Source organism: Lepisma saccharinum, chromosome 28, assembly GCF_977018435.1.
Source record: "Lepisma saccharinum chromosome 28, izLepSacc3.1, whole genome shotgun sequence".
NCBI classification, from domain to species: domain Eukaryota; kingdom Metazoa; phylum Arthropoda; class Insecta; order Zygentoma; family Lepismatidae; genus Lepisma; species Lepisma saccharinum.
In genome coordinates, this window is record NC_139256.1 from 49,402,322 (window position 1) to 49,429,206 (window position 26,885).

The 26,885-nt window shown below is 33.7% G+C and overlaps 1 protein-coding gene across 1 annotated transcript; it reads right to left on the minus strand.

Moving 5' to 3' along the window:
• Window positions 1-15,337: 15,337 nt before the first annotated feature.
• Window positions 15,338-15,745, minus strand: LOC145980944 (uncharacterized). The gene has a single exon (XM_083114029.1). It carries the CDS (start codon window positions 15,743-15,745, stop codon window positions 15,338-15,340), a length of 408 nt encoding a protein of 135 aa, XP_082970155.1.
• Between the last annotated feature and the right edge of the window lie 11,140 nt (window positions 15,746-26,885).

Consider the following 26,885-nt stretch of genomic DNA (forward strand, 5'->3'; position numbering starts at 1 on the left):
AGGGGGTTGATTTTTGCATATTTGCATTTTTACCTTGAGGAAAATTCATATGCTTTCAACGGTTTCATTCATATATATATATATATATATATATATATATATATATATATATATATATATATATATATATATATATATATATATCTTGATTTGGGATACTCTGGCAACGTTTTAGAGTTCTATTACAGGTGTTAGTGTATATGAGCTTAATGTGCTTATTATTGCATATACGTATTGGCAGTAATTTCCATGCAATCATTCATTTCAACTTTGCTTCTTTTTGTGTGAGTGTGTGTGTGTGTGTCTAATCTGTGCTATATGGCCTGTGGGCTCTAGTTGGATGGGTCAAGAACATCCAGTTATTGGAAACTACTGTTTATGCTAAGATCAAGAAAATCTCCTCCCACATCACATCAACCAGGAACATCTAAAAGAATGAGTCACACACATTTTTAGGTGCCAGAAACAGTAGCAGGGATGCATTATTTGTTCATTATTTGGTGATACGTTATCTTTGTAAATATGTGCGTGTGTCCGTGCCTGAGTGATACCTGTTTGGGGGGAGGTTAAAAGGGGAATTTCTCTTTCAGCTTGCAAATGTTCATTCTTTGGGGATGACCCCTTCTTTCCATACACACATACATACGTAAATATACATGCCAAGGTGGGGGCTGTCGCCACCCGTTTGAAAGCCTGAACAAATTGAATATATATTTACACTTTATGGAAATGTGAATAGTTCTTTAAATAAGTAGATATGCAGCAGACCCGGAATACAACGGAACTCTGTTCCGGCAAATCAGTTTGGTGGCGGAATTTATTTCCTTCTATGGTATGGCCGTAGACATGGGTTGGGTTCAACAAAATCTTTTGGGAGGGATCAGACCATTGATCAAATTTCAATAATATAAATAATAACAATAAAAATAAATATTACTATACAATGTTAATCAAAATACCATAAAACTTATATAATTTAATTCCATTATTATTATCATCATAATTTTCATTACTATTATTATTATTATTATTGCTGGTATTATATCCGTGAGGAGACTTTCGTTCTCGATCCACCAGATGAACAGCATAGCTGTTTTACATTGTATATTTTACATTTAATACAGTTAGAGTACACGACATGTGTAGTTATTCTTTCTTGTTAATATCTTTTATATTCGTTGTTCAATAAAAGCTTTCAAAGTGAGACAGCTGGACATTTTATTTTAAAAAAATTGAATTTTCAAAACTGTGGAACCATTTATTATTTCGATTAAATGGTAGACTATGATATATATATATATATATATATATATATATATATATATATATATATATATATATATATATATATATATACATATATAAAATGGTTTCTTTAATGTACACTATTTCTTTCGATCTAATGAAACTTTTATTTTTGTTATTCTGTTCGAATACTAACTGAACTTTATTTCTCTTATTAATAATAAAACTGTTTTGTTATTTCTCTTATTAATAGTAAAAATGTTTTGTATCTTGAAATAAACTATGCAAATTCCAGGGGGTCCATGGATCGGTTCGGTTCGATCCTCTCCTCCCGATGCTCATAATTGTTCTTAAACTTACCAAACAGTCGACAGACGACAGTCGCTATGCACTAAGTACGTGTTTTATAGGACTGCATGTATACACTACATAGGCCGCTGGGTGGAGGGTGGTGAACGTAACGCGCTACGAAGCTGGAGGTCCTAGGTTTGAACTCCTGTCAAGGAGGATTAAAACCTTATCAAATGGGGCAACTTAAAGGTCGGAAAGGCAATTTTGGGACACCCCAAACCCATTTTTCAGTCAGAACCAGAAAAATACACTGGAAAGACAACAGCAGAAGTGCAAATGGAGCAATGGAGGTGGGCTGTGATTCCGAGAAAAGAACTGTTTGCACAAGTTTCGGGAATTGCAAATGTTTGAAAATTCTAGCTCGATCATTTGATTGGTTTGGCCTACTTTACTTCGCTTTCTGTTACTTTTAGCTGATTGCAAATATGAGGATGAAAGATGATATGATGAAATTGATAAAGGTACATCGATCGTCACAGCACTGTCTCCCCTTGTATTTTGAAAAGCTTCGAATACATTTTTGAATATGAGATACTGATTTTGGTTCCTGGACGTCCATTAATACAACATGTCAGAAGTTTCGGGAGCGGGGGGGGTGAACCTTTGTATATCCAAAGTCCCTCTAAATACGGCCATGTGCTGTGACACTGGACAAAGATTTTATGTACATAATACGCCATACAAAAGTCCATCCTTTGTCACATTAATTCTTATAAACAATAGATGAAGAGGAAAAGTGAAAGTTCTTGTACTAAATTTGTCCCAGGAAATTTAGGAAAAATAAATTCGATTTAAAATGAAAATGAAAACCGATTTTCTTGAAATCGTACCGGCATCATTTTATAAATGGCAGTTAAATAAAAACTCCATTACGTGTGGGGTTGAGCTCAAACACGCATCCAATAGATAACATTAATCACTCACATACAGCTCCTACTTTATGCGGCAGCGGTAACAAATCATATAAATTACTTGAATGTCTTATCACTCGAATACTTTTATTCTCGTTCTTTGTCTTTCAGATGTGCGTATTTTAAGACTGTTATTGCTTTTATTTTCTGTTACCTACGGAAATCTTTCTAGCACACATGTAGACACTCCAGGAAAGGAAATATGTATGTCCCTCCAAGAACTTCAAGTGGCAATGGCATGAAATTATACGATTTGGTCTTAAATTGATTTCATATTTTAATTTTCGCTCTCAACGCCATCATCAACCGAGTATTTACTTTCTGAACACATAGTACGAGTACGGGTTCTGCATACCATATTTTGAGAAACCATGTTCTAGTGGTAGGTTTTACCCCCATTGACCAAGAAAATACATTCTTTATGTAGACACTTGGAAGTTTTGGTATTTAGTTCCTTCCTTTAATTATACATCTCTCCAGATTTACAGTTCCTATACGGATATAAACATGAGCCTTATTGGAGATGAAAGAGAGTTACAATCCTTTCCCTGTACTCATTGGGTAGAACGAGGCACTAAAAAGTTTACATATTTGCCCTATGATAATATAAGTCATGTCATCCCATGTCAGTTCAACCAAAAAAAAGAGGTCTTGGAACCTATGCTCTCAGATTTTGATGAAACTTGGCACATTTAATCCTTTCATGCTGGTGAGAAACTACATGTTTTTTCTCTAACTTGTCTGGTTTCATTTCTACAGTTTCTCCAACTTTCAGTGATTCATCCTTTCTTCTATTCCCAAAGCCTCCAAGTGAGCTGCACTGTCTTGGAAAAATAATTCTATCTCCCTTACAAATATTCAATCTTTTTTAAATTTCACAACAATGATAACTAAGTAATAAGTATTCCAGAAAAAAATATTTCAACATATCACACTTATATTTTAATAGACAATTAAATTAATAAAATAGTATTATTATCTAATTTTTTGGGACCAAAAACTTGGTTTACTAAAATTTCAATTATTATCGAGAGGGAAAGGTGCAACACCAACACAAGTATTCTTGTAATGAACTTATAAGATCTAACTTACCCAGAGATAAAATTGATAGCTTTTTCGTTCCTTCTGAAAATATGACAACTTATTTCTGAAAATTTTTGAAAAATGCTACCGGATTTTAATTTTTCAAATTAATTTAAAATCTAAGATTCTAATTCAAAATATCATTGAAGCAAATGTTTAGAGCATACTATTTAAAATAATGTTTTCCTGGATGCACAGAGGGTTGGGAACGGGGGAGGGGGGGGCCGTGCCTCCATCCCTGGAAAATGAAGGTCAACCAAAAAGTACGTATTTTACACACATTCAGACCTCTCCGATGGCGCAGTGGTAGCGTCGTTGCCTTCTAATCAAGGGGTCCCTGGTTCAATACCCGGTGGAAGCACATATAGTGGTTCGGATCCCACTTTAAACTGTAGGTTCAGTCCCGATTAGCCTTACTGTGAATAAAGTGGACTTGAGACACCAAATCAATCAAATCAGTTCACACTCATCCTTTTGTTTCAGTCACAGCCGTTTGTGTATATTATTAAAAGGGTATTGCAGGGACATGATAACTTCATATCTACAGAGTGTTTCTTTCAGGGGGCGACACTGTTGTGGAGGAATATGCCTCATTTACACCCCTTTCTCCCACCAAAATAAAAGTCCTGCTGATGTCCATGAATTGTTCTTATTAATTATTAGATTGAAAGCATGCCCTTATTATTTCTTATATTGTGTTTTTAAATTTATTACGAAAAAGACACATTTTAAAAAGTAGTTGATATTCTATCTTTTAATACACGGAATGAAATTAATGAGAAATATACTTTGCATTATAAGTTGTAGATTAAATAGCTTTGGTGACTTTGATGACAAAAATACTTAGTTCCCTTGGCCATCCACATTCATTTCATTGCATTCGAATATTCCAAAAATCTATTTCGTGACAGTTTGCGAATATTATGGGATGAATATTGTTTGTTGCTGTATGCTCAGATGGGATAATAGGAATAATGATACTACTACGACATTGGGGAGGCTCGTGTGATGCTTTTTATTCTCTTATGTTTGTAGTCATATATTTGGTTAAATTACAGCATATTTTAATGTTGCTTATTACGTGAATTATGCATATTGTTAATGTAATTCGTTCAATTGCACCGATTTTTAACCCATGCTAGTTGATAGATGAGGGGGAAGAACTAGCTCCCCACCCACAACTCCCACCCCCATACACACGGAGATATAGAAAGGGGGTTAACAACATTGTAAGGGCACCCTTACATACAATTTCAGTAGCAGCATTTTAAAAATGATGTTTCAGATAGTCAATATATTTCGAGCACATTACAAATATTTTCATTTTGTGGCATTCTTCAACCCAATTTATCCTCTATTGAATGGCTTTGCTGGTTCCAGTGGCGGCGATTGGGTTCCAAAACTAGGGATGGCAAGGTGCCAATACTGAGGGAGCAAGGACAGTTTACTATCTCTTGGTAGAGAAAGTTTAGCATAGTGCGGGGGCAAAAGTGTCAAAAATGGGGGGAGTTAACTGCCCCCCTCGCCCCCTAATCGCCGACACTGTCTGGTTCTGTGCAGTGAAAGTACTATGAGGTAGGTTTTATTTCAACTTACACGGTCCATACTTTGGGATCCAATATCTCCTGTTATTTGTGATTTCTGTACTCGGAAACACATTTTATACGTATTACATCATAGTCTAAATCTATTGAGTGCCTTCCCGATGGCGCAGTGGTAGTGTCATCGCCTTGTAATCATGGGGTCTCGAGTTCTAAACCCGGTGGAGGCACATATAGTGGTTCGGATCCCACTTTAAACTACGTCCAGTTCCGATTAGCTACTGTGCATAAAGTGGACTTAAAAACCAAATAAATAAATCAAATCAATCAATCTAAATCTATTGATTAAAAATTTGACATAATTCATTCTCGAGGGGTATTGTCGGTCAAGGGTCCTGGACATAACTACTCCTAAACCACCCACTCTAATGTAAGTAATTCTAAGATTACGCTTTCAGTCAAATAATCAATAATAGTAGTTATTCACCCCCGTTGAGGTCGATAAATCAATTGATTGGAAAAGATCGATCAAAGATCAATTGATGACCAAGCAGTGTGGGCAAGCAAGGGTGGTGCTTTTGGGTGATGACGTCATGAAATGGGTGTTGTTTATTTTGTGAGGTTGGATTTGATTGGTGTGACGTCATTGAATGGGTTGTGATTAATTTGTGAGGAGTGTTTTGATTGGTTGTTGGGGGGAGGAGGAAAAGTCGGTGGCGGTTGGGGAATTGATAAGACGGTTTCCTGTTGTTAATGATGAGGTGACGGTTTTCTGGGAATGTTGATATGGGTTGGGGTTTCCTGTTGTTAATGAGGAAGTGACTACGGTTGGTTTTCTGGGAATGATGATATGGGTTTCCGTTTCGGTTGGAATAAAGGGGCGTAAATGACTGTTGAAGTTGTTAAGAGTCGACGGTTGAGAAGATAAAGGAGTTGGAAAGGAAATGTGTTGGGATGTTGAAGTGATATGGAGAGATTGTGGAACACGTGTTGGGACATGTCGGATGTTTCTTGGAATGGGCGTGTAGAAGTTTGTGGGAACGTTGATAAGGTATGACTGTGTGCAGAATACGTTAGTAGGCGGCGGAAGGGAGAGCGGGCAAAAAAGAAAAGAGCGGATGTGTCTAATTGGTTTTTAGGGGCGTTGGTTATCAGTTTAGTGGAGATAAATGCTATTTGTGTAGGAACATGTGCTGATTGCGGTTGGGACTGTAAATGCAAAGATAAAGAAAATGTGATACTGTTTTTGCTGGATGGAGAACGGAAGGAAAGAAAAGAAAAAAGTACGTTTCTCCGAAGAGGTGGATGTGTATGCGATACCGGGGGAGGAGAATCGACGAGGTACGTGGGCACTCGACGCTCTGCGCGAGAGAATGCGCAAGGAACTTCAGGGAGAAGTTATCAGCGAGGAAGAGGAGGGGTAGGTAGGTATATAAAAAGTTCCGTTGTGTTTGAATTTCACTATTCACCAGACATCTTCAGCTGTGTACGTCATTGGAGATAGTTGTTACCGGAGGAAGCGATAGAACCGGTATTCGAAGGTAAGTATGATGGGTTTGGTGTCCTGGGTGTTAACGTTTTTCGGTGGGGTGATTGGAAAATTATCCCCAGCTGAACCAGTTTCGGATTGTAGTAGTGACATACCTGCTCCTGAAAGTTTACCGGAATCATGGATACGTCCAGGTGGGAGTACGGAAGAGAAATGATATGAGGGTAGTTGTATTAGCGAAGCAGAATTTCGACGTAGTTGGGAGGAAAAAAATGCCGCCCATCATGTATACGAGAAACTAAAACGCTGTAGAGGAAAACGTATCGATGATGACGGTAAACATTCAAGGAGGAAGAAACAGAATATTCTGAAGAATGTTGTGTCTAACATCTTATATGGCTATACGGAGTACTCTCCATGTAAAACAACGTGTCTGGTATACCCTGCTACGATTTCTGGTCTAGGGAAAGTGAAGTCGTCGGTCAAACCAAAATTGTCTGGTGGGAAGAATTGTGAGTTGCTGATTATAGATGCACTTGTAAGATTCCGAGAATCTCTTCTGGTCACATATTACAGCAGGAATGTATCGCGTGAAAGATCTTTGGAATTGGACAATGATGGATTTGCGATCAGTATGTTCTATTCCCGACATCGTACGCACGGATTATGCGAGACACATTTTGTTACAGAAAGAGCTCCCGTGTACAGCCACTTACCGTACTGTGTGTGGTCGGAGAAGGTAGCAGATGATATAGCTGCACACGGGTACCAGGCAGGGCCGTTCATTGTAGTTACGGGGGTTACCTCAACTAACTGTATATTCCAGGAAACAGAGACGGAGTTAAATTCCGAGCATATAAATGTAGATTATCTGCATGTTCCTCCTCAATGTGTTGCCACAAAATATCTGATGCGAGCCGGCGAGAACTTGAGACATTCTGTTTCAGGCATCGAGATGGTTCGCTATGAGAATTTGGAGGAGCTAGTTAGTGAGGAAATCCCACGTGTCTACCGAGTAGGGTGCCACAAGTCCTACATGATAGTTGATTACTGTGACGTTTCAACGTTAATGCAGATGTTTCGAAAAAGTTACCGAGACTCTGTATTAACGTTGAACGAGATTTTCAAATGGTTCCACACCGGTATAATGTTAAACGACTCGATAGGCACGGTAATGGGTGTGAACGGCCATGTTTTGGATAGAAGAGACGGACACCTCAGAAATTGACGAAGAGTGAACGGTGTGAAAGCATATTGTTTTTCTGTATTCCGGAGTAGGGTATAATTTCCGAAACTGAGGGTAAAATAAAAAAAGATCGATATTTATAAATAGTAATAAACGTGTACATATATATTTAAAATGAGCTATGAATACAAAGTTAGAAGCGATAGAATATAAAAAACAGAAAACTCACCGGAGATTCGGTACTTATACCTGTTGAGCTTCTTCTTCTCCGGAAAGTATCTCCACTATCTCCGGTTGGGGGTTATTTCAAACCCGAAGATAGTGAAGTAGTAGACTTACCAGCATTCGGTATCAGGGGGGAGGACAGGCGTGCGAAAAATAGAGCAGAACTCGGAGGGGGAATTTGTGGAAGAGCTGGAGGTTCGAGAGGCACGGGTTCTGTAGCAAGAGTGTGAGTAGTAGAGGTAGAAGGTTTGGAACGGTCGAAAGGTGACGGAGACGTAGGTATTCGGGACAGAGGGGGTGAGGGGTTTACTGTTGTGGAAGATAAAGAAGTTTGTTTTCGTCTTAAACTCTTCCCTGATACTAGATGCTGGTAACGTCTTACATGTCTTTTTCGGAGAGTATCGAACCTGTAAATAGATAGAAATATTTTGTGAGAAAATGCATATAAATATATAGAACGAATTAGTAATGATTAAAATGTTTAAATTTAGAAGAACGTTTGTAAGTATAGGAAAGTATGTTTCTATGTGTGAATCGGGAATTATCAGATACTTTAATCGAAAAATTGTAAATATGCGTGTATAAGAAATTATAATTTGAGAATTCGAGAAAAAATGTATTCCAATATAATAGACGTGTCAAAATACTGTATTATAAAATATGGTATTTACCCTGTTTGGTGGGTACGGCACTCGTCCAGAATCTCGTTCTGCATATCATGAGTACCGAATCTCCGGTCCAGCTCCTTTTCCATCTGGTCCAACTGTCCCCTCATGGCGTCTATTTTTTGCTTGAAGGAATTTCTGTTTTGCTGATTTATCCTGTCATATTTCGCCGATATATTCCTTATCTTTCTGAGAAACGTCTCTTCCGTACCCGTCATCACACCGAACATCTGCATTAATATGAACTGTGTTTTCATCATGTTGCCCATGGTGAGAAACTTTTGCTGAAAACAAAAACATATGTCTTACTTTTTGTTTCTTATTTCCAGATGGCATCCCTACCGTTCGAATTTGACCTCCTACACGCGAATGTGAAAAATGAAGCTGAACGTGGAGGTGAGAGAAGGAATCTATGGAGCAAGACCCATGCGAAGCAGGCTGGGAAGCAGATTGCGTGCTTTGTAGATTTTTGCGAGGAGAATGGTTTAGCAGGAGAGTTGTTGGAAAATCTGGAAGAGGTATGCAAGGATATGGAGGTTAGGCTCGACAACCTCGTCAAGCTGTTCACGTACATATTCGACAAAAAACAGACAAGTCCGGTGTTCGAGGGATTTATTGAAAATATAAGAAAAGCTACCTATGTACCATCCCACTTCAGCATGAAAGTGTGTTTTGAACTGATGGAAGTTTTCAAAGGTGTGCGGAAGCAGAGAGGTATAGATAAAATGGGGGGTACAGAAGGTGAAATGGAGAAGAGAATGCTAGAGATTTTGAAAAAACGAAAATTGGATAACTAAAAACTAACAATGCTAACACACTAATCATCTTATTCAATTTTCGTTATTTCTATATATGTAATGTATATAAGTTGACATGTGTGCAGAGTAACACTGTTTTTTCTGATCCATATATGTATTTTGAATAAATGGAAATAATAAACATATATTGAAACTACTATGGAGGGCCCTTGAGGACATTTTTCAAAATATGCTTTATATATTTCAAAAATCACCAAGAACATAAAGAGAAATATTCAAAATCAAGGTAAAAAGTATTAAAAAAATAAAATAAAAATTTTGTTATATATTGTCACTTTCTAGAGCAGTACAAAAAATAACCAAAAACATAAAGAGAAATATCCAAAATCAGGACAAAAATTAAAAAAAAAAACAAGCTAAAAATTCTGGCCGATGAGGACACTTTTCAAAATATGCTTTATATAAGATAAAATTCACCAAAAATATAAAGAGAAATATGCAAAATCAAGGTAAAAGTGTTAAAAAAACATGGTAAAAATTCTGCTATATTTTTGTCACTTTCTAGAGCAGGCGCCAATAAACGTAAAGTAAAAACCCAAAATCAGGGCAAAAAGTGTTAAAAAAAACAAGGTAAAAATTCTGCTATATTTTTGTTATTTTCTAGAGAATTTTTATTTTTGTAGGAAACCGAAATATAAATGGCGTTGTTTATTATTGTATATTATCTGATTCCGCTTTGATCTTATTATGCATACAGCCATTTGTTACACATATCCGATAAAAAAGTAATTAATCATGGCTATATGTCCATCATATTTTATATAGTGTTTCTCAATTTCTGAGACGGTGTCTGACGGAGTAATTACAATTGCACTCTCTACGTGAATTTTATTCTCTTCATCATATCCACCAGTAATATTATAAGATAAGTATAAAGGTAAACAATTATTTAATAACCATAAGGAATCGTGTCAATAACACCATCTTGTTCTGGTAAGATCACCCGTTTATCGTATTCCAATTTAAATTTCTTTTGAATTGTTTTGTTAACCAAAGTATGGGTTTTTCTGCTTTTTGTAATTTGGTTATATTCTAAAATAATTTGATCAATTTCTTTATTTAAAATCTTTATCATTTCAGCCATATTTAATTTCTGAGAGTTTACGTAATTTAATGTGAATCCTTTAATTTTGCACACAACTTTACCTTTTGATGTTTTATATGCATAGCTTTTTGGTCCTGTAGATATGAATTCTATTATGTAATCACCGCTTAATTCGTCTGTCCATTCTCCAAGCATGCAACCTGTTTTTACAGTGTTTGTACCATCATCAATGTATATAATAGAGTCAGTATCGTAATAAACTACTTTGTCACCTAGTTTGTCAAGCATATCATATAATCTCAATCTAGAATATGAGGTTGTAAATAATGCAATCAATATGTTTGTTTTAGTAGGATCTTCCAACCACTCATCTTTTGTTTGATACCTAACCTCAATCATCTCATCGTTGATTAATGAAAGGTTAATACATTCCAGTTTAGGATTCAATAATATATCATACAGATCTTTTGCTGAGTTGATATAATCTGTTGTTTCTATTTTCCTACGTTGACCAAATTTACCGTAGAATGCGTTTAATAATAGTTTAGCCATTGCACGTACAACCGGATTAGGTTTAATGTTATCAATGTCTAATTCGATATGTAATCTATTTTTTACATCTTCGACATACAATTCTTTAGTGCTGTAATCGTTTTCCCATTCACTTGTTTCTAATTTTATTTTTAAGAATTTCGAAATATAGCTTTTAAACATGTTGGTGCTACTTTCTTTAAAATGCCAAACTTCATATATTTTAGTTAACTTATATCCTATTTTAAGCGCTTTATTAATTTCCGGTGTGCTCCATGTACCAGTAAATCTACGTTCAATATCTGTGTGATTACACTTACGACTTTTAGAATAAACGCATTTACCACATAATGGAAAGATCAGTTTTTCTTCTTTAATCGGTAGCACAGGATGATACAATTTTCTTGGCGGTTGTACCTCGCATTTAGTTAATCCAAACCAGTTAGAATCGTAATTTTGAGGATGTAATATTTTTACTGGATGACCAACAGGAAACTTGTCATAGAACATAACTATTGGATACAAACTACAAATATCTATATATTTTAACTTTTTCCCACGAACGTGTAATTTACTTGCATTTGTTCGTCCACCGAAATAAGCATCCCTAGGGGTGATTGGTGTTATTATTTCGTTTATTTCATGTTTAAGTTTTTTGTATGTAGGTTCCCAATCACACTCCCACATTTCTATAACATTGTACCCTTTATCTTTTAATTGCTGAGTAAACCGTTTTGTTTTTTCATGAAGGTCACCCATGCTTTCTTGTTTCTTGTTGTTAATTATATCATCTTTGTAACAGTTGGGACAACCATGCCAGAAGCACCCATGGAACTGATAAACTGTGTTGGTTGTTTTATCAAAGCCATCAAACTTCCGACCTAGTATAGCTTCTTCTCCACCATTTAAAGCGTGTTTTACATTATCACCTAATGTTCTTAACCATGATAGAGACTTTTTACTATACGTTTCATGGTTGCTATCTTTTAATACAGCTATGGTATCGGATTTTATATGATGGTATCTAAACTCAGCCATTGCCACACATGAGATTGTTATATATTGAAATGGATCGATGTTACACGTATCTAGAAATGTTTGTCTAAGTTTTCTAACTGCTTGAGTAAGTATGTCTACATCTGACTCACAATACTCACTCATTTCTTTTTGAAAGTCAAATATGTAATTCTCTTCAGCTCGTTCATCATGCCACTGTAAAAAGTGATTTCTTGTATGCCAATGTTTACAAGTCGCATCAGGTTTGCATTTACTGCATTTTTTCATAGTGCTCTCTCCATAATATTCAATATTCGGTATTGGTCCCACATATGTCTGGTTTTCTGTTGTGTTGAAGAAGTGAGGAAAGTATCCTTTTTTTAACTCGGCTAATTCAAATGTTTCTGGGAATGTACTCAATGGTTGTGAGATAAAGTTGTAGCTATCTATGAATCGCATATTTGTATTCCTAAGTATCATGGACATGATTTGGCAACCTTTATAAATTGTGAACGGTTTATATCCATTTCGCATACAGTAGTTCATAACGAAATACCAATCATACGATCTAGCGTTGTGCGCTATAACTGTATAACCACGATGATCTTTAGATATTAACCACTTACAAAATTCATCGCTATCTTTGAAATGAATTTTTTGTCCATTTCCAAAAGCATACTCAGCAACCACATAATTGGGTTTGTGTTCTCCAGTTTCTTGGATAGCCTCGAAATCAATTGTTATATATTTTTTTGTAGGTTTTTGTAATGTATTTTTTTTACAAGTATCACATGTATTCACTTTTGAAAGTGGAACCTTTAAGGTTGTGTAGTTTTTACATTCTTTACATTTGTACATATAGCCATCTACCTTAGTTTTCTTTAAAGATTCAACATAACGATCCACAACTACTTCATCGTAATCAAAATCAGGAAAATAGTTTTCTTGTATATAATCACGTGCAAGTTCATTAATTTCTTTTTTGGTATATTTAGTTACTATATGTACATTATTTGGTGAGCATTTTTCACATCCTTCTACGTAACAGTCATCATTTAATTTTCTTACACAGATTCCACCTTTTCCTTTTTTCCACTGCATGTAACACAGATGAGTTTTTGTTTCAACTTCTTTTCTACAATGTACACAAATTTCGTATCCACATTTATGCTCCTCGTTTCTCTTACATATTTTATTGCATTGTAAACATTTGTAAACAGTTGCACATACTTCTTTTTTATGTTGTTCAAAACATTCTACGTTGTAGCAATATCTATTACAATCTTCACAATACTTTGCAGATTTGTTACCAAGATGAGTAGGACCGCAACATGTTACACATAATGCTTTGCATTTATGATTTTTGTGTTTATAAGGTGTTTCACATCGATCACAGAAATTCGACATTCCTAAAAACGCACTCATTTTAGTAATCACGTGAAAGTGATTTTCAACTTTATACAAGAATATAGTTATATCTCGTTCACCTATTCCTTTGTATATAATGGTGTTAAAGTTTTCGGCACAGACAATTTTTATACACACGTTTTTAAGATAGCGTTCAACTTTTCTGAAAGAACTTAGATCAAACGGTGCACCAGGATCGTGTCTAATTTTGTTGCATAGCTCTATTGCTAAATTCTTTTGTAGGGTTCGCCCCTTTCGTATATAAGTGATATCATTATTACTTATTTCTCTGTCAAGTATAATGTTTGTCTTATATGTCAATGCTGCAATAACAGCTCTTGGTCCACACAGGTTGTCGTTTGGATTTTTTATTTGCAGTATGCTCTGTTTTGTTCTAACATCTTCAGCTAAGTTTATTATTTTTCTAAGTCTTCCTCCAGTTGGCATTTTAACTATTTGAATATAGAATCTTGTATCTTCTAAAGCAATCTCATCATATTGTTCCATTATTTCGTTAAAATGGTTTACCAGAGCACCATGGTTGATTGTTGTACTAAAACCTGTAGAGATAGCTTTACTATGAAGCCTTGGATTTTCGATAACAAAGATTATTCTATCTACGCCTTCTCTAAACCCAACAGCTGGTTTTCTTTTTTCAATAATTTGATTAATAATATCATGTAATGCAAAGAAATCTACATTATTGTTGTCAACTCTAAATTCCACTCTATAGCGAGCATCCGAAAACACTGTAAGGTGTCTAACAGATTCTTCAATAGCTACAAAGTTATTAGTGGATGCATCAACATCAATTGGAGAGATATTAAATATATCCTCAACATCAACAGTGGATTGGTTTGCCACCAAAGTATCATCTAATGGACGTGATATGTTAAATATGTTGTTATACTCATTATCAGTTTGAGAACTTGGTGTAAATAGATCATCACTGTTGGCAATATCTGTAAAAGGCAATTTTTCTAATTGAGTTCTTATATAGAACCGAAGGTCACTTTCTGTTTTATACTTGCTATATCCAGTAATTCCATTATCTCTAGCAAATTGTTTTAAATTATTTATACCCTTGGTAATATCTAACAAATCAACTGGTTGTGGAAATTCAATATTACGTCTTGCAAATTGTTGTAAATCCAGCATATGTTTTATATAATCCCTTAGTTCCTCGATTGTTTTATATTTGTTGCATCCAGTTATATTATGCTCTTTAGCAAACTTAACTAAATTACGTCTACTTTTTATATTATCAACAGCATGAGTGTAAGCCTCTTGTGTTAGTTGTTTTCTTATGTACTTTCTTAATCCGTTTATTGTTGTGCATCTGTTATACCCTTTGATACCATGCTGCTTAGCAATGTTTATTAGAGCACGCTTGGTACTTATATTATCTAGATCCATTGTATTATTTATATTAGAAGTATTGTGTTGCACTATATTATTATTTAGTATCTCCATTTAATGCAAAAAAAAATTAGCAATACATTTTTAACATACCGTAACTTCACGTATAGTTTTTGTTTCTAGTTTATGTAATCGTACTAATAATTCATGCAGTCTAGATTTTTGATGTCTCATAAAATTAAGGTTTGATATATCTTTGTTGCATAAATCACAATACACTTTTTCAAGCCTTTTTGATTAATTATTTTTTGGCAAACATGACACGTATATCCAAAACCATTTTTCACGCATTTATTTTTAACAAACTCATTGAGAGGTTTAACAGTCTTACAAATAGTGCATTTTCTTTCTTGCTCCATTTAGTAGGGTAAAATTTTATCTTATATTAATACTGTACCCTTACTTCAATGTATAGACAACCAAATTTAAACAACAACATTTTTTTTAGGAACCCAACTGTTGTGTGAACTATCAAAACCAAGCCATTTAACATAGACCATATTTCCTTTTTTACGTAATACTTTCTCAACCAAGTATACATCGGGGTGTTTTGTTTTCTGTAGTTCTTGTTCATAAAATGTGCCGATGATTTGTTCGCCCTTAGAGTCCTTGAGATGATAATATGGTGGATCGCTTTTGAATACTTTTTCAATCGTAAATATCTCAGTAGACCAGTTGGCTGTGTATCCTTTCTCGAATATGCCTTTTATCTTACTAACACGTACATGATTACCAACATTAAATTTTGGATGACTCTTTGTTAGGGCCTCACTACGATACACACTGTTGTAGATCATCTCTTGGTTCTTTAAGTTGACCTCAACAGGTTTCATTTTGATAGTGCTATGTACTGTATGATTGTAGTCGTGCAATAATTTTGATAATATGTCTATCCATTTATAATTATCTTGTATGGAGAACTGTTTCCACATTTTTTTTAAGTGTTCTATTGAATCTTTCAACAACGGATGCTTTGATGTTTGTATAAGTAGAATAATGATTTATGTTGTATTTATTCATGAGCTCCTTAAGGTTCTTGTTGTAGAACTCTTTGCCTTTATCGGTTTGGATATTATTTGGTTTTCGCTCATTCAATATGTGTTCGAACGCGTCGGTGACGTGCTTTCCAGTTTTATTTTTTAAAGGAATAGCCCAAGCATATTTAGAAAAGACGTCTATAATGGTTATCATGTACTTGCACCCTTTGTTGATTTTAGAAATTCCTTTAAGATTGCCAGAGTCCATTTCAACTAAATCAGCTTGCCAAACATCGTCTATTCCATAAGTTAAAACTTTTCTTGTAGGGTAATTTTTTCTAGCTGGCTTATGTAGCTCATCAATGATCTGTTCCCTCTCACTTAAGTTTTTTTAAAAGTAGATTTTTAGATCCACATACAGTACACTTTGATAGAGTATAAGACTTTCTATTTTTAGATTTTTTAGTAACAGAATTAATGCTGTTAGTTTTGTCTTTGCATTTAACGCAATATGATGTGATCATTTATTACGCAAAGAAATTGCGTATTGAAATTATTCAATTATGCAAAAAAATTGCGTATTGAAATTACTCTATTATGCAAAGAAATTGCATATTGAAATTATTCAATTATGCAAAGAAATTGCGTATTGAAATTATTCAATTATATTTGAATTTATTCAATCATTGTATGAAGAACAATATAAACAACGGTATGCTCTTCCATTTCTGCTAGCCTATGTGGTTCAAAATGTAAAATATCACCCTTTTCAAATTGATATGGAAAATTTTCAATTATATTTGAATTTATAAAAGTATGAATATGAGCATCATGATCAGATTCAAAGTGTAATAATGATCCCTTGTATGGAAACTTAAATTGGGTAGCACCGTGAGTAAATTTAAATATACCCGGTTTATCACCTTTTAACTTACCAATTAAATTTATTTTATTAATTTTTGTGTTTTGCATTATTAAATTATGGAGCTGGAATTCGTTTCATTAATTGAATTTATGAACTCAGAATAATCAATTTTTCGATAAATTGAATTCATTATTTCATTAATTGCATTTGTAATTTTTGTATCTACAAGATCAGTTACCACTGTATTCACAACATCAGTCTGATCGTTTAACACATGATCGTATAATATTTTATCCTTAAATCTGTCAAAATCTTTCTTAAGTCTATTGATAGCAACATTGTTTGATGTGTTTCCATAAATATCAACTCCCATTTATATAAGGGATAAAAACATCTTCAATTTTTCTACATTCTGATAAAATCATCTTTAATTTTTCTACATTCTGACAAAATCATCTTTGATTTTTGTACATTCTGATAAAATCTTTTATTTTATTTCTGTATTTCCCATCATCTCGTTTGCATGTGCGATCTATAGTAATAAAACCATAATCCTGATTCCAACAATCACTACACAGAGAGCTAAATTCCTCAAAGCCAATGTCACCACCAACAAAGTCTTTGTGTATATGTTTTAAATTGGTTTCATCCTGCCTAAATATGGAAAGAAAATTAGGATTGTCCCTAATTAACTGTTTTGGTATCTTACTATACGTCTGCCCTAGATAAAACACATCAATCTGTTTATGTCTACCACGTGTGTAATAGTCTCTCAGAATGTAGAAAAAATCAAAGATGATTTTATCACATTATCTTGGTTCTCCTGTATAAAATCATAAATGACTATAGAATTGCTTTTACAATCATCAAGTGATACCACGTTTTCATTGCTATTACGGAATGTACATATATCTTCGCCTAATACTTGTTCAACTTTTTTAAACAGATTCTGTAAATACACGTACTCTGGTTGATTTAAACTTTTTGAGTATATGTACACATGTCTGTTCTTTTAATCCAACCACCCTGGGGACAACAAAAAGTTATGTAGCATTAGAGTCGTCTTGCCACATTTCGATGGACCAACTATAATACATCTCAGAATGTAGAAAAATCAAAGATGATTTTATCATGTAATCATCATTTGGTAAATATTCACCATTTTTTCGATTCAATGATGATCTAGGTATAATGGTTTTGATATCCCAGTCCGTCATTTAATAGCACAAAATATTTTATATCGAACTGAAAATTATTCTTAATAAATGAAACCATCTGTTTCCGAAGCGAAGCTTGGAGAGGCGAAGCTTGCAGAAGCGAAGCTTGCAGAAGCGAATAAACTATTACAATTACGAGATCAATTAATTGAAGAATTTAAAAGTATCAAAAGATCCAAAACAGGTATATATAACAAATACAAAAAACAAGATCAACCCATTATTGATGCTATTAATCACCTTGGAGATAAAATTGAAAAAGTTTTTGATAACACATCACTTGTTCCAGTAACACCAACACAAACACAAACACCAACACAAACACAAACACCAACACAAACACAAACACCAACACAAACACAAACACCAACATAAAACACGCGTTAAGGCGTTAACTAATTATACTACAATGTCATTAGGCCCGATTGTTTCCAAATATCTAAACACTAGAAACGATAAGTCATTTGGGATAGTTGGTGGTAATGATGGTAAGAATTACATTGGTAATGCTGAAGTCACTTTTGACAACGATAATCTTATTATTAAAGGTGCAAAATATAAAGCAACTGAAGGACTAATGGCTTTGTTAACAATAAATGATATTCCAAATGATCTTGTAACGCAAGAAGACGCAAAAATTACGAAAACATATTATTTGAATCAGATGTAATTTACCAGAATAACGATCCTAATACTAAACATAGTAAATCAAGTAGATCAAAGAAATATATAACATTTATTAAACCCATATGGGATATGAGAATGAAAAAATGCAGTAGTGGATGTGGATTGCGCAAATACACAGGCTTGCCTAAAGAATATGTTTGGATGAATGATGTTAGAAAACTAGTAGACAGACTGCTTGTTATAATGGGTGAGGAAGAGGCAGGTAACGATAACTTTTATAACGAGAAAGCCAGCATTATGAAAATGTTTTGCGATGCGCTAACTAATTTCATTTTACAGAATCCTAAAAATATAGGTCACTTAATAAAAATAATTAGCATACTACCTCCTCGATTTTGGGATAAACAAGGAGCAGGGTTCGTTAACAATGTACTTAGTATGAAAGGAATGCCTGAGCTACATTTACCCGGATACAATTTCTTGGGGCCGTTTACGAAGCTGGATGAAAGATTGGCTCGGGGTGACAAAGGAATCAATCCATTAGACGAAGCAGCTAAAGAACACGATATTGCTTATAGAGATAACCAAGATTTAGAAAGTCGACATAAGGCTGATAAGGAATTGGAACATAAAGCATTAGGTAGATTGTTTAGCAAAGATGCCTCAATTGGTGAAAAATTGGCCTCTTTAGGAACCGCTGTTGTAATGAATAGGAAAGTTGCTTGGGGGTGGGGAATGCCAATGTAATGTAGTAATTTTTATTATTATATAAATGAAGACAGATTTGCTGATCACAGAAAAATTTCTTAAAAATATAAAAAATGGTAGTGGTATTAAAATACAAAAAGGTGGTACTATTTTCACATTGCCTCTACTACTATATAGTGTTTCAGAATTACGAAAACTTTTAGGTCCTACCAAAATAGGGAGTGGTGGTATTACAACTAAAAGTTGGTAGCGGAATAAAAATTCACAAAGGCGGCTTCATATTTACTCTTGCCACATTGTTTGCCGCACTTGCTGCTGCTGGTTCATTGGCAGGAGGAGCTGCTGCTATTACAAGTGCTGTTCATAATAAACAGAAAAATGATGCAGAGTTAGAGGAAACAAAAAAACATAATTTAGCAATGGAAACAAAATCGGGTACAGGTGTACGTAAGCGCAAATATAAACGTAAGACAACTATAACAAAAAACTTGATAGGATTACGCCTCTAAGTAACTATGATATCATAAAATTGTGTAGTGGTATTAAAGGCTTCAGAGGCGTTTACATGATAAAATCATCTTTGATTTTTCTACATTCTGATAGATGAATTACCGAGTAAACCTAACAATTATGAATGTGGTGTTGTTAATCTTGATGTGTCTAAAAATATAGGTACTCACTGGATATGTTATATTAAAGTTCGTGATGAAAGTTTTGTATTTGACTCATTTGGGGGCGTTCCTCCTAAAAAATTAGTAATCTATCTTAATAAGATCAAAAATCAAAGCGATCAGCTTAACAATAACAATAACAATATTAAATATAATAACGATAGAGTACAAGGTTTTGATGAAGTTACGTGTGGTCATTTGTGTGTTACATTTTTAAAAATGTATGATGGAGGTTACAAGATTAAAAATATTTTATCATTATTAAATGCCGATAGACATATTTGGAAAAACTATTACAAACCTTAAATTTAAGAAAAAAATAATCTTACTAAATGGCCTATGTATTCAAATTGTCTGAACGAAACTCTATCTTACAAAAAACCTTGAGTCATTCTATCACTAATGACAATTTAAAAGTAGCACTGATTGGTTTTTATACTACATATCTCACTCCTAATATAACAAAACACAATAATACATTATTCTATGAAGAAAATAATGTTACAAACGAATTGGTTATTCTACCTGGTCAATATAGTATAACCGCACTTGAAGAATACATCAACTCACAATCGCCTTTCAGTTCACAAAATATATCAATAAAAAGCAATGATGTTACTAACCGAGTTGAGATAAAATCACCATTCAAATTGAATCTTAACAATGCTATCGGTGAAGTACTTGGATTCGATATAGAACTGGAACCTAATAAAGATTATATTGAAGTAAGATTCCAAAATTTCATCCATTCGATACAATCAATATTCATTGTAATTTAGCAAAGGGAATGATGTTAAAACATGATGATTACTTGCAGAAGCGAGCTTATAGACATAAAAATACAGATATCATTGCAACATTTAAAACTAACGCAGAGTTTAAAGAATCTATTATTTACGAACCAACATATCCACTATTTTTTCCACTTCAACATATGGAATTTGATTATATAGAAGTGTCTATTTTAGATGAAAATGATGATGCAATTCATTTTGGAGATAGTCTCGTCACTGTAATTTTAAAAGTTTGCGAATAGCATTAGATTTTTAGAAAAATTATAAATTATATTTATTATAAATGGAAAATAATATCATCAAGTATAGTTTTCAAGAATATCCACCAACACAAGAGACTAAAGGTGACTTAAATTCACCGAATAAAGACGTTACTTATGAAATAGACTCAGGTGATGGGTTTATACATCCTTGGAACGCTGATGTATACATGCAATACAAATCATTTGTTAGAGATGATGGCACAGAATACAGTGATAACGATAAGGTGAGAATAGTTGACAATTTCTTCTGTCATCTTTGGTCTCAAATATTAATTGAAAAATGTGAGTATCTTCTTGACAGAATTGATTATCCAGGTATTACTTCTACAGCTTTAGGAACATGCTTTCTTTCTCAAGCAGAAGCAAGAACATATAAAATGTGTGGATTTGAAACAGATGGGCAACTTAAAAATGCAAACAAAACAAAAGAGGTATTATTCAAACTAAGGCTTCTTGGTGGGTTTTTTAGTGGATTTCAGGATGTATTATATAAAGAAGGGTTGAAAATTACCTTTAAAAAAAATAACAATGATGATATGGCTGTCCATGTCTGGGAAGATGGAAAACCTGGAAAAATAGTGATTCAAAGTATTGTTATCAGAATGCCTGTAGTAAAATATGACCCATTAGTTGATATAAAGTTAAAGAATGATCTAATCAAGCAAGTTTTTCCTATCAGCTTTATGAAAAGTAAAACGGTTAGAAAGTCTATAAGTGGAAAGTTTTCAGATATAGATTTAACAAATTCTTTTACAGCTGGTATATCTGACACGCCAGAGTGTGTTATAATTGTATTTCAAACAGATAGAAATAATACTAACCAGAAAAAATATTCAGCATATTTCGATCACTGTAAAACAGAGATTAGAAGACTTGATGGGGTAAATGATGACTCATATTACACATTTGAAGAATTCATTGAAAAGAGACCCATGTATGTTATAGACTCAACTAAACGAATGAAAGTTGTAGATAAACAAAAAACCAGTTTGCATCTCGTTCTTGATTTCGAAGAGGATGTGCCTGATAAAACTCTGTGTTATATCATAATGTTGAGCTACAACGTTTTATCGTATGACATCAAAAATCAACGAATCACTGAAAAAATTTAGATGGGTGGAGGAATATTAAATAGATAAATGGAAATACCAGATAATATACCCAGAGAGAAGTTGATTCAATTATTAGAATCATTAATAAACCAATATGAGATGATGTTAAAGAAGAAAAAGAAGAGGTATAAAGCTCTAAAATATTTCTATTATTGTTTAATCACTCTATCGATAGCTTTATCAGCTGCAACAGGATTTGTAAATGTTTTAATACCACTAACCACATATACAATTATTAGTACTAGTTTTACAACCATTTCAGCAGTTATCACTGGATTAAGCACTAAATTTAATTTGAATAAAAAGAAAACAGATTATCAGAATATAATTCAGCTGATCAAGAATGTTAAAAATGAGTTAGAAATCCTATTAACTCTTAATGGGGATATGAATGATGAATATATTAAAAATCTTGTTGAGAAAATTAAAAATAAATTGTTTAAAATCGGGTCACACATTTGAGATTTTTAAAAACTGATACTCCCACTAAATTCTACGGAAAATTTTATTAAATTTTTTATTTTGAATTTTTCAAATATCTTAATTGGTAAGCGAGAAAATAATAAAAATAGGTTTTTGCCCTAAAAGTTATGCAACCCGTATTGCCCCTGTAAGTTATGCAACCCGCAATACATGGGTGGGCTACCCAAATCTGAAGTCAGATTGCCGAAATATCTAATAGGAACCAAGATAATGCATTTCTTATTTCAAACGATTGAATTGATGTTGATTCTACACCTGCCCCTTTTTGTGGGTTTTACCCCTGAAAGTTATGTAACCATCTACACAGCAAATGCAAATAGTAATCCAAACATCCAATAGATGGCAGCATGTGTGTTTTTAATAATTCCCCTCTTCTGGAAAAAACCTCTATTTCAATAATTATTTTGTTCTGTTAATTTTACTTGAGTATCCATTTTACATGAATTTTGCTTTAAGGTTTTAGTGGATTTTTACTAATTTACAGACAGAAATGTATGCCTGCTAACACAATAGGAATAATTCCTAAAGGAGGTTACCATCATGCAGATCAGATGTCGAAGTTTGCATTGAAATGGCTAACCTACGTTGAAGAACAGAATGATGTAATACTTCTTCACGGCGGACGTACTCGTGAAAAATATGTCATAGGAGGACGTTACAGAGTGGACGGTTATCACGAGGAGACGAAAACAGTGTATGAAGCCCTGGGCTGTTACTGGCATGGTTGTCAACGTTGCATATCCGTTAACAGGGATATGTATCCGAAAGATGACGATGAAACCGATCAGGATAGTAACAGTCAGAAACACAGTGACATGTTGAACACTGCAGCCTTCAGATACGAGACAACATGTCGTAAACTTGCGGCTTTACGTTCTGAAGGATACCATGTCGTCACTATGTGGGAATGCGATTTCAACAAAATATTGAAAGCAGATCCTGAACTGAATAGATATCTATCGACACATCCTATTGTTTGCTGCATTCCTTTGAATCCACGAGACGCCTTATATGGAGGAAGAGTTGAAACAGTCAGGACTTATTACAAGATCAAGTAAAACGAGAAATTGCAGTACAACGATTTTACAAGTTTGTACCCTTATGTGAACAAATACTGTGCCTATCCTGTCGGACATCCTACAATATTTCTAGGAAATTCCATTCCTCCGGTAAATGAGATTTTGAACATGGAGGGACTCATCAAATGCACTATTCTGCCACCGAAAACCTTTTTACATCCTGTTTTACCTACAAAAATGCACGGAAAACTGCGGTCTGAAATTATTTATTTAGGAATACCGCTCTGTGTGTAAAAGAGATTGTCGACTTGTAGACGAGTGCGCATAGTCTATGAGTAACGGGTCTCGATGAAAACAGTTCGGACGACGTCTTTAATTCAAAAATATCTCTTCGCTCTTCTCTCTCTATAGCAGACATCCAGTAAAGCCGAATTAAAGATCTGGGGTATGGCCCATAATGATCGTGCTGGTATACCACCCGATAGGCACCTGACTATAAACGTCAGAAGCTGCCGTGAAAGGGTGGTTGCTGGATAATATAGAGAGAGATTGAAGCCAAATAGAGGGGATGTTTTGCACTTTTTGAGTGGAATTCTAATAATTTTTTAAAAAAATTCAGTTCCAGTTCATTTATTGCCGATTTTAGCTTGTTTAATATTTCTAGAAACAAATGAGAATGTTTGGGACAATTGATATTAAATAATTGCAGATTATTTCTTCCTGCTCTTATTAGTTGGTTAGAGAATTCGTTAAATTCATAAAATACATTATCTTTAAAGAAATACAACATTCCGTTATTGTATCTGAAAGAAGAATCCACGTTTGGTGGTAAACCGGGGAAATTTCTGGTTATTAGACCATGCTGTTTGGGTCTTAAAGTGCATTCATCTATTTCTGTAAAATATACGTCGTTATAAAATATAAACGTGCGACCAGAATAAGTGTTTACAACAGTATGAATTGTAGCTCTTGAATTGACGCCAAATTCTGCACTGGCTTTAGGATAACCGTCTAATAAAATTAAACTGGGGTAATCGAACATGTATATCATATTTGTTTTCTCTTTTTTAATTATTAATACTATTTGTCCTGAGGGTCTTTGATAAACTGCGACAACTCTTTCAAAATCAGATGGTAAAAATGTTAACCAATCAGTGAGTCGTTGCGGTCCAATTGCAACTGTAGAATTATCAAAACCTAAAATCCAAACCCATTTGCCATAAAACACGTACAAGAATTCATTTACAATTACAAACTGATTAATATTCGTTAATTCACATAATTTAGGTGATTCCTCTGCTGCCTGTTCATCTTCTTCTTCTTCAACATGTTTGTCTTCGATAGTTTGTTTCTTTTCCCATATAAAGATTGTATGGCGAGAATGTCATCATTATGTAATTCTATTTTGTTTGTGTTAAAAGCAAACATAAGAGAATCTTGATTATTATTATGAGATATTCCAAGAGCGTGTCCAATTTCATGCATCAAAACCGAGAAAAGATTTGTTTGGTCACCAGGTGTATTATCGTCTACTTGTAAATACCAAGATTCGTCTTGATCAAGATGTATTTCAATATGTGAATTCGCACTGTTTGGGGAAGTTGCATGGCCTAACACACCACCTTTACCATCAATGTCCGCCTATTTTATGATTTCTGTGTGGAGTCCCACGCTTGTTAGATATAATAATATCAGGATTTTGTGAGTCCACTTCGAAATTTAAATCCGTGTGCTGACTCCATGTTTCAAAAGCGGCCTCGGCTATTCCTTGAATTTCACGATTAATTATTGCATAATACCATTTTATTGTCTTACTGTTCCATTTATATCTTAGCATGTTAAATTGCATTTCATCATCTTGTACTCCACACCTGGGACGATTAATTAATTCTAAAGTTGGTGCATCCAAAATTCCATTTGACTCTAAATGATAGTATTCTTGAAAAATTCTTAAAGCACTTTGAAACGTAAGCGAATCTATTTGCGTGAGTTCGTTCATGGTATTAGGTAAATATCCATAATTATGCAGGTACGTGATTGCTGATAAAGTCTGATTAAGTTCACATAACCCAAAATTTAAAAATAACAATAATGGAATAAACTTGTACATTTATTATTTATAAATTTTTTATCTTATAAATGAATCAGTCATCACACAAATACCTAGGCGCTAAATCATTAGAAAAAATGTTAAATTCGTCGTTCGAGTATATCAAGATGCAAGATTTAGAAATAGGTAAACCGTATGAAATCACCAATGGTGAAATTGTAAATACAATGCATGGTCTAAAAGCACGCGTTACATTAGATAACAAAAACAAATTGTTTTTACCAGATCGATATGGCAAAACCTTAACTAATGAATTGATGCAAGAACTTGTTGACGATAAATTTAAAATTATATATAAAGATAAAAAAGAGCTCTTTGATAAGCAAACAAAGCATGACATTGAATTTGTTAAACCATGAACTAACAGAAAATATCTAAAACAGCATCGTATCCCTTATAAGATTACTGGTGGATATGATGAAGAGAATAAAATTCACGTAGAGAGTGTAATTGTAATAAATCAGTCAGACACCGTTTCAGAAATTGAGAAACACTATATAAAATATGATGGACATATAGCCATGATTAATTACTTTTTTTATCTTATATGTGTAACAAATGGCTGTATGCATAATAAGATCAAAGCGGAATCAGATAATATACAATAATAAACAACGCCATTTATATTTCGGTTTCCTCCAAAAATAAAAATTCTCCAGAAAATAACAAAAATATAGCAGAATTTTTACCTTGTTTTTTTAATACTTTTTGCCCTGATTTTGGGTTTTTACCTTACGTTTATTGGCGCCTGCTCTAGAAAATGACAAAAATATAGCAGAATTTTTACCTTGTTTTTTTAACAATTTTACCTTGATTTTGCATATTTCTCTTTATGTTTTTGGTGAATTTTATCTTATATAAAGCATATTTTGAAAAATGTCCACAAGTACTCTTTTTTCATTTTTTACTTTGATTTTGGATATTTCTCTTTATGTTTTTGGTTATTTTTTGTACTGCTCTAGAAAGTGACAAAATATAACAAAATTTTTATTTTATTTTTTATTACTTTTTACCTTGATTTTGAATATTTCTCTTTGTGTTTTTGGTGATTTTTGAAATATATAAAGCATATTTTGAAAAATGTCCTCAAATGCCCCCCATAGTAGTATTGAATATATATAAAAAAT